The 9,210-nt window shown below is 60.2% G+C and overlaps 4 protein-coding genes across 4 annotated transcripts; 3 read left to right on the top strand and 1 right to left on the bottom strand.

Moving 5' to 3' along the window:
• Positions 1–98: 98 nt before the first annotated feature.
• VDAG_00453 (uncharacterized protein) lies at positions 99–626 on the top strand (the record flags this gene model as incomplete). Its single annotated transcript, XM_009651830.1, has 1 exon — positions 99–626. One exon carries the CDS (start codon positions 99–101, stop codon positions 624–626), a length of 528 nt encoding a protein of 175 aa, XP_009650125.1.
• Positions 627–965: 339 nt separating this feature from the next.
• VDAG_00452 (PBSP domain-containing protein) lies at positions 966–1,934 on the bottom strand (the record flags this gene model as incomplete). The annotated part of the gene is made up of 1 exon (XM_009651829.1): positions 966–1,934. One exon carries the CDS (start codon positions 1,932–1,934, stop codon positions 966–968), a length of 969 nt encoding a protein of 322 aa, XP_009650124.1.
• A 1,180-nt stretch (positions 1,935–3,114) lies between these two features.
• Positions 3,115–6,588, top strand: VDAG_00451 (STU1 protein; the record flags this gene model as incomplete). Its single annotated transcript, XM_009651828.1, has 2 exons — positions 3,115–4,673; positions 4,731–6,588. 2 exons carry the CDS (start codon positions 3,115–3,117, stop codon positions 6,586–6,588), a joined length of 3,417 nt encoding a protein of 1,138 aa, XP_009650123.1.
• Positions 6,589–7,706: 1,118 nt separating this feature from the next.
• VDAG_00450 (adiponectin receptor protein) lies at positions 7,707–8,750 on the top strand (the record flags this gene model as incomplete). The annotated part of the gene is made up of 3 exons (XM_009651827.1): positions 7,707–8,369; positions 8,449–8,679; positions 8,739–8,750. The coding sequence occupies 3 exons, from the start codon at positions 7,707–7,709 to the stop codon at positions 8,748–8,750; spliced, it is 906 nt and encodes a 301-aa protein (XP_009650122.1).
• Positions 8,751–9,210: the final 460 nt, after the last annotated feature.

Genomic DNA, 9,210 nt, shown 5'->3' with positions numbered 1-9,210 from the left:
TCGCCAACCCGTTCGACGACGAATACCGGATCGATCCTGTGGAGCTCTTCGACAACGCCAACAACGCCAATAACGTCGCACCCCACCACGATGATTCCATGTCAGACATTTACAGCGCCACGACCCGCGACGCCGACGACGCGCCCCCCAATCTCTCTGCCGCCCTCTCCACCGCCACGCCCGACCTCGTGGATGTGACCACTGACAACGACACGGCCACAGAGCGCTCGACCACGCTCGACCGCGAGCTCGACCAGGACGAGTACATGACGGCAGGCCAGGACCAGGATGACCATAGTGCCTCCGAGGCGTACGCTTCCATCCAGGCTTGGGCCCAGGGTTCGAGCTCCAACTTTTACTCGCCCCTGCCCATGTCGCCCGCCGCTCCCATGTCCGAGCCCGAGATGGTCAGCGAGGGTGTTTTGACGCCGACGGATTCGGTTTCTCTGGCCGGCTCCGGCGAGGACATTGCCAACGACGCCGTGTCTTCCAAGGGTGGCGACAACGGCCGTCCGTACGACGTGCTTAGCGAGAGTGAGGGTATGATGACACCAGCGAGTTGGTCCGAAGTCGGCAGCGTCGTCAGCGAGAACGACGTGCAGCACAACGAGCCTCTACGCGCATGAGTTAGCGATCACGCTCGTCGTACTCGTGCCTGCTTCTCTGAGGAGTACAGGCCCGTCTCATGAAAGACGGACAGTCGGGCGATCAGCAAAACGGGCATTTCAGGTGGAATACGGTGGAATTGGGCTAGGCGTTTGGGTTTCTATGGTTTAGGTATCGGTCTCGGTCCTCGGTAGCGGTGTATTCAGAGTTTCGTTCGTCGGTACAAACACTACAAGACATTGTATTCCTTTCTCGTTGTGTTTCCATCCAACGTGAGTAGGTCAATCTCGATGACGCACATACAATACACGCATATACAACGCTTGCTTTCTAAATAATCGGCAACTCTACTTACCTACCTACCTACCACCGTCCTGTCCATCTGGCTTGCCCTCCACCGCCGCGGCGCCGTCCCTCAGCCCCAACCTCACATCATCATCCGAAATGTCGTCCTTGTTGACAATGACCGTCTCATCGTCCCTCACCTTGTCAGCGTAGTCCCCCCACAGCTGCTCGACGGGCCGGCCGAGCAGCTCGGTCCAGAAGGCCTTTTCGTGGTACTGGGCTGTCCTCAGCTTCTCGTTGAGGCGGCGGACGGTGCCGTCGCCGAAGCGGTGCTCGAGGTAGTCGAGAAAGTAGGCCGTGTGCTGGTAGCCGCCGTCCCAGCGGCCGTCCGTCTCGCGCTTCCAGTGGGGCGGCGACAGGCGGCAGCGCAGGCGGACCCAGTCGGCGACGCCCTCGATGAGGCCGCCGGGACAGGTGCCGCGGGCGTTCCACTGGTAGCAGTGGACGAGCTCGTGGGTCAGGACGCCCGTGATCTCGGCGGTGCGGCGGTCGGCGGGGATGCCGGCGATGTAGGACAGCGAGAAGTGGATCTCCTTGTGGTCGGCGTCGAGGTCGGAGCCCGTCGTGTAGGCCACGCCGGGCATGGCGCGCAGGATGACGGTCACGGAGCGGGTCGGGGGCGTCGTCGTGTCCGGGGTTGAGGGCGTGCTGTAGAGGAGGCGCAGGACGTTGGCGATGGCATCTTGGAGGAGGGTCGAGGCTGTCGTCGTCGCGAGGAAGGCGGTTGCGCCGGCGTGGTTGAGGTCGCGGATCTCGAGGCGTAGCTTGGGGGTGGGAAAGGGGTTTTTGGAGGCGGAGGCGGCGGTGGAGGCGGCGGCGGTGGCGGCCATGGCGGTTGATGAATGTGAGGGAGGCTCAGACTGAGACGGAGATGCAGACGAGGATGGTGTTGAAGACGACTCGTCTGTTTCAGGACGCGGGACGGGGGTGGAGAGGGGCGCAAACGGGTTTGAGATGGCTGGTGACTGCGAAGCGAGCGACATGACGGGTTCGAGGATGGAGGTTGAGAGTCGCCGCGGATTCGGGGTCGTCTGGGATCGAGGTTCCATCGGATGGCACGATGAGGCTTGGAGACCGAGGCTGGTGAGCTGAGATGGGGCCGATTTAGTGGTGGTCACTACAACTGGCGTTTCGAGGTGTGGCACAGCAAGCTACCTAGGTACTGTACGAACAGATCCGCTGAACCCGCTAGAATCTCGTTCTGATGGACGATGTGAGGGATGGGCATGAGAGAACCGACAGCAGTGCTTCGTGAAAGATGGAAGACTAAAAAAGAGGAACACGAGCTTCCGTCTCGAATCCGCCCCCCTCATCTCCTGTCTGCCTCCCCTCTCTCGTCTCTCTCTCTCTCTCTCTCCCTGCTGCAGCAGTGCAGCATAAGACCCTGCTGCTGCCCAGAGCTCTGGACTGCTCGCGTCCCTGACTAACTACCTACCTGTGGCCCGGTTCGAGGTCCCTCAGTGGAGGTGGAGGGGCAAAAGTGGCTGATGCAGCGCCTCCAGCTGCGCGCTAGCCTCTCCTCCCCCGCACCTGCCACTGACCTGCTTGCCTGGAGCTTGCTGCAGCTACCAGTTCTGGTAGCGGGTACTGTAGTAGGTGCAGGTGGAGAGGTACAGGCGGCCAAAGCTCCACTCAAAGATCGATAAGATAGGATCAGCCAATCACCCGGTAGCCCCTGCCCCGATCACCATGGGCACGGAGCAACACGAGGGAGGGGCGGCCGGGACCCCCTTTGTTTTCCATTCGACGTCGTTTGCTGTCGCCTGCTGCGTTGCAAGCAAACAACAGACCCCAGCGAGAGGTTAATAAACGTCACTTGCAGTCAACAACAGCTGCCCCGCCATCTCGCTACGTTCCTGAAGCACACACAGAGTCGCGTTCGTGATTGCCCTATCCAATTCTTCAGTATTCTCTCTTTTCGCATTGCATTGCATCAACCAAACCCCTCGGCCACTGGTGAGTCCATGCACAAGGCGACCCCCATCGTCCATATACCCATCCCAGACAACACATTCCTATGCCTGCAACATATCCTCGACGCGCATGTGCCAACCCTGCCTAGGTCCTGCCACTGACATTGACTTCCCACCGACAGGACCCCTCCATCGCATACACGCTCCAAACCTCTCTCCACCCCCTCCCTCGTCCATCTCAAACCGGGGCATGGCCGAAAAGATATCCGACGACCAGGTCGAGAACCTGCTCCGAGTGCTTCGCTCCGATGCTGCCGTCGACGCCAAGGTCAACCATGTGACGGCGCTCAAGTCCGGCATCAAGCAGCATAATGTCCCCGATCACCTCGTGCCTTCCATCTTTGACGCTCTGCGTCTGGCCTCGTCCTCCCAACATGCCGTACTCGTCAATGCTGGCTTCACCTCGCTCAACCACTTGCTGACGCGCCTCTCGCGCCAGGAGCCCAAGTTCCTCAACAGGGAGCTCAAGGCCACCCTGCCCCTCGTCATCGACAAGCTCGGCGACCAGAAGGAGAAGTTTAGGACACTCGCCGCCCAGGCGCTGACCACCCTGTACGACGTCGCGCCCGCCGACGTCGAGCGCATGGTAAGGAACATTGCCATGGCGGGCAAGAACCCGCGCGCCAAGGAGGCCGGCATGCAGTGGGTGCTGCAGATGCATCAGGAACAGGGTCTGCAGTTTCGCGGCTATGTGCCGACCTTGATGGATCTGCTCGAGGACGCCGACGGCATGGTGCGCGATGTTGCCAAGGCCACCGTCATTGAGCTGTTCCGGTATGTCTGCCTTTACCCCCTACATACACCACGAGCCTCTGGTTCTCGCTCCCTGTCGCTAATCCTTGCCATGCTCAGCAACTCGCCCAATGCCGCCAAGTCCGATCTCAAGCGCCAGCTGAAGAACTTCAAGGTCCGCCCGGCCATCGAACAAGCCATCGTCAAGGAGCTGCTCCCCAGCGGCACCCGCCCCGAGACGCCCTCCGACATGGCACCCCCGAGTCGACCGACTCTCGCCGCCAGCACTTCGGCCCTGCCGAGCGAGCGACCCATCACTCCGGCGCCGGACGTCCGGACTGACAAGGCGGAGCCGTCCTACGTGAACACGCAACGCGAGTTAGAAGATATACTTCGGGACATGCACCTGCACTTTGAGGGCAGGGAGTCGGAGCAAAATTGGCTGAAGAGAGAGGAGAGCGTCAAGAAGCTACGCCGGCTGATCGCAGGAAACGTGGCGCAGGATTTCCGGGAGCCCTTCCTCCTCGGGCTCAAGGCCCTCCTCGACGGCATCATCAAGGCCGTCAACTCGCTACGCACAAGTCTGTCCAAGGAAGGCTGCGCCCTCGTCCAGGACATTGCCCACGCTTTCGGACCGGGCATGGACCCGCTGGTCGAGCTGCTCATGCAGACCTTCATCAAGCTCTGCGCCGCCACCAAGAAGATTGCCTCGCAACAGGCCAACGTGACCGTCGACGCCATCGTCGGTAGGGCCTCCTACAACAGTCGAATCATGCAGCACGTCTGGGGCGCATGCCAGGACAAGAACGTGCAGCCGCGCACGTACGCTGCGGACTGGCTGCAGACCATCCTCAAGAAGGAAGGCCACCACAAGAGCCACATTGAGCATAACGGCGGTGTGGAGCTCTTTGAGAAGTGCATCAAGAAGGGCCTCAACGACTCAAACCCCGGCGTGCGAGAGAAGATGCGCGGCACCTACTGGGCCTTTGCGACTTATTGGCCTGCCAGGGCAGAAGTGTGAGTGGCAACGCAAGGCCGATCAACGGTTGCACAGACATAACTGACAGGCGACAGCATCATGGAGAACCTCGACGCGACGGCGCAAAAGCTGCTCAACAAGGACTCGCACAATCCCGGTGCGGCAAAGAAGGTCGAGGAAGGTCCTATTCGACCCGGTATGGGCCTGTCTAGGAGCACCATGGCCACCTCGTCAAAACCTAGTCTAAGAGAAGCCATGTTGGCACAGAAGAAGGCCATGTCTGGCCGAAACATGCCCGCAAGACCAGGATCAGCCATGGCACACATTTCACCAGCGAGGACAGTCTCGAGCAGCTCCAACGCGCCCCCCGCTGCAGCCGCTACATCAGCGGCGACGACACGTCCTCGTCCCGAGTCCACCGTATCTGGTGGTATGTCTGTGAGACCCATGCGGCCAACAAAGAAGCGCCCCGAACAACCCCAGCGTCCCGCCACTGCTGGCCCTTATTCGATTCGGACACATGAAGGCTCGTCGGCCGAGGCCTCGAGCCCGCAAAGCCTCAAGTCGAGAACGAACACACCAAAGGCCAAGATTGAGACCCCGCCGAGGCGGGTCCCTCCTAGGACGAGACCCGGGCATGCGTCTCATGTTAGTGAATCGAGCCTGCCATCTCCCACAGCTAAGCCAACTGCGATGAAGACGACCGCCTCGCCACGGGTTAGCCCCGCGAAGCCTCAACCCTCGCCGAGGGCGAGCCCGGCGAAGCCAGCGCACGCGCCCATCACACTTGCAAGCAGCCCGTCCAAAGCCAATGAAGAGCTGACTTTGCTTGTCCCGAGCGTCGAAAGCCTGAGCCTGAAGGACCGGTCGCCCGCGCCCGAGGAACAAGAGCAGCCGTCCGAAGTCGAGCCCGCAAATCCAGAGCCGACTGTGCCCGTCGAGTCCGCGGTGCCCGAGGTTCCGACGAGCCCGCGGGTGGCGCCAGCAAGCCCGGAGATTGTGGTGCAGAGCCCTCAGAAGGAGATGAGCACGACACCATCGAAGACGCTCAAGGTCTTTGAGGATCCCTTCACCGAAGAGGACCAGACGACTCCCAAGCCCGTCATCGTCATCCCCGTGCTCGAAGATAGGCCCGTCAATGAGAATGCCGGCGTGCCGGCGATCGGACATTTGAACCCCACCGGCCTGCCCGAGTCCCCCGATAAGTCGCGTCAGAACACAAAACTCTTGGAGAGCGGCATCACGCGGGTCAAGGCGCGTTCCCTCGACGTGCACGGCTTCCGCAAGCTGCAGACGCTGATTCGCGAGAACCGGGCCGTCTTCACGGACGAGAAGTTTGACGCGCTCCTCACCGGTCTCTTTGAGTTCCTCGAGGCGCCGCTCGAGACGCTCGCACCGGAGAAGGTGCAGGACGTCAAGGCGCAGATTCTTGCGACGGTTAAGCTTCTCCTCAAGAAGGAGAGGGACCGCTTCCAGCCGCACGTGGCGCGTGGTCTCGAGGCGCTCGTGGCCTCGCGCAGCGCCTACGACTCGCGGACGCACATTGTCAGCGGTCTAGAGCTGCTGGCGGCCGAACTGGTGACCATTGGCGATGCGCCTGAGATGGTCATGACCATGACGAAGCTTCTGGGTGACAGCGCCGACTCGACGACGGGGGGCTGCCGGTGCCTCAGCATGGGGCTCCACATCCTCAAGGAGGTTCTCGAGAAGCGAGAAGGCTACGCGCCATCCGAGGGCGAGCTCGGGCAGTTGGCGGGGCTCGCGGGACGGTGTCTCGAGTCGGCCGAGTCCGGGGTCCGCATGGGCGCCGTGCAGCTGTGCGTGGCGCTGCAGTCGCGCATCGGCGACGGGCCGTTCTGGGAGGCCGTCAAGACGACCAAGGACGATCCGAAGAACCTCATCACGTACTACATTGCCAAGCGCCAGCGCGAGCAGAACGGCGTCAGCACGTGAAGCCGTCCGTCCTCCAGGTAGGACCAGGACCGGGACCAGGAGCCTCAATTATCTGCTGTTTTGTTCAAAAGGCACTTTGATCAGGCGTTGGGACGAGCGACAGGAAAGGAAACAATGGGCGACTTTTGTTGTTGTTTTGGGGCCGTATATACGGATGGCCGAGGGGGCTGGCCGGTTGGTTGGCTTTCAACTGCCCCGTCCCGTGGCCTTGCTCGATCGCTTTCTTCGTTTGTTCTCCCTACTTCGATACTGTCTTCTTCTTCTTCGTCTTCTCCCTCTTTTTTTTTCTGCTTTAACTTTGTAATCCTCGACTTGCATAGAGCTTTGTAATAATAGCAGTCGGGAGAGTGCCGTTGCATTATCTAGTCGCTGCTGTTGGTAAATTGGCTGACAACCAAGTCAAAAGGAGACCTGGGAAAAGGGCCACTCATGCCACTTGTACGTCACTCAAAGGGGGGGGACAAAGTAGGAGGCTGAACCGACCTGTCATTTATGCACACTAAATGTCTCCCGCCTATAGGCCGTCCACGTTCGGGGATGGACCAAGGAACGGACTATTGATGCCACGAGGCGCCCGACTCAAAGGTCATTTCGCAACGGTCAGGTGCCCCGAGTCCGTCACAATAAGGGGGGCCACACAGCATCGAAAGGCAAAGACCCATTCCAAAGGTACCCTCCCGAGGGCCCCAATTGGGAGAGAGACTCATGGGCCAAATGTCGCCGTCGATAGAAGGCCATTCTTGAGATTGTCGGCCCCCTGACGCGACCCCACCCCCCGTTGGCCCTATTTCCGCGCCCATCCGTCAAGGTCGTACTTCCCGATGATCCCGGCCGCGGCTTCCGATCAGCGACGCAATCAAGGCTGACATGCTTTGAACTATGCCTCTTTGTTGACCCTAATTCTTCGAGAGCGAAAGCGACTTGGTGGGGGGGAAGGGAGTGGCTTGCACGCACACGCGCGCACCCGTTGTCGGCTTCTTAAGCAAAGCCGCCCGCCGTCATGCTGCACTGCGATTTTTCTCTGTGCCTGAGATGAGGTTGTCGTGTGTTGTCGTGTGTGACGCGATCGAACATTCGTCCAGGCGAACGAAACGGTCGACTTTTGTATCTGCGCCTTCATGGTCGCCACTTCGCCGCTTGCACTGCTCCGGCGCTCGTCGCCGGCCTGCGGCGAAAAGGGCCCCCGCGGCCCCGGCGCCGAGCACGCCGCCTCTGCCGCCCCCTACCACGGCCTGGAGAAGAGCCATCATCACCACCTTGATGGACAGCATAGCCGCGGCCGGTACGGCTTTCTCGCCGAGCGAAAAGCGTCCGAGACAGGCCTCCAGCCGCGTCTCCTCCGCGCCGCCGACGTCCCGGGCTGGTATGCCGCCAATGGCCACATTCTCACAGGCTACCGCGCGGTGCGGCCCTCGACGGCCGCCTGCATCGCGAGCCTGACGTCGCTGCACAATGAAACGGCCAACATCTGGAGCCATCTGGTGCCCGCCCTCGTCGCCCTGGCTGGGAACTACCTCGTCTGGGCCTATTTCGACACACGGTTCCCCGACGCGTCATGGCCCGACAGAGCCGTCTTCCACGTCTTTCTGACGGGCAGTGTCGTTTGTTTCGGCGTCTCCGCCGCGTACCATGCCATGTTGTGCCACTCGCAGGCCATGCATGATTTGTGGCTGCGCATGGACTATCTGGCGATAGTCGTGCAGATCTTGGGAAGTTTCCTCTCCGGCATCTACATGGGCTTCTACTGCGAAACCCGTCTGAGAGGCGTGTACTGGACCATGGTACGTCATCCTGTCTCTCGGCCTGTCCGTTCGGTTCGCAGGACGCATTGTTTTGACAGCGGCGTGAACGCGTACGTAGATTGGCATCCTGAGCCTCCTGACCTGCATCGTTGTGCTTCATCCACGCCTGCAGAGCAAAGAGCACCGCATCCTTCGCCTCGGCACATTTGTCGCAACAGGCCTGTCGGGGTTCGCGCCCATCATACACGCTGCCACCATGTTTCCCTACGCGCAGCTGGACAAGCAGGCAGGCATCCGCTATTATTATCTTGAAGGTGTCTTCCTCCTCGTCGGCGCCTATGCCTATGCTGTGAGTTTCCCCCCCAAGCCCCGTACGGAATAAACACACACACATACACGCACAAACAGTGCAGTAAATGACGGCGGGACTGACCAACGGGCTCCATATAGATTCACTTTCCAGAAAAGTGGCACCCTGTCAAGTTTGACATCTGGGGCGCTTCTCACCAGATCTTCCACTGTGCTGTGGTGCTTGCTGCAGTGGCTCACTTTGACGGTCTCTGGTCCGCTTATACTTATAATTACGACAACCCGCGGTGTTCGTGAGGATACCCATGCTGCAGGTGGTTTGCGGCTCGGAATGTGCCGTGGCTGGGGATAGCCTTGATGATAATGACCAAACGATACCCTGAAGTGGTGTGATGAATGGTAGTAGTAATGCTGAGCTCGTGTTGTTCCGTGTATTGCACCTGCGAATCGTGACATCAATAGTACGAAAGATATCAGGTAGCATATGTACTGCGCGTCTCCTTGTTGCCGACCGATCCTGGTGTTTGAGTGCTTGCAGCATGGCTACAGTTCTCGAAAAATACACGCAGGG

This window comes from Verticillium dahliae, genomic scaffold, assembly GCF_000150675.1.
Source record: "Verticillium dahliae VdLs.17 supercont1.1 genomic scaffold, whole genome shotgun sequence".
Classification (NCBI taxonomy): domain Eukaryota; kingdom Fungi; phylum Ascomycota; class Sordariomycetes; order Glomerellales; family Plectosphaerellaceae; genus Verticillium; species Verticillium dahliae.
The sequence above is the reverse complement of the archived record's forward strand: the minus strand, read 5'-3'. Positions and strand labels throughout refer to the sequence as shown.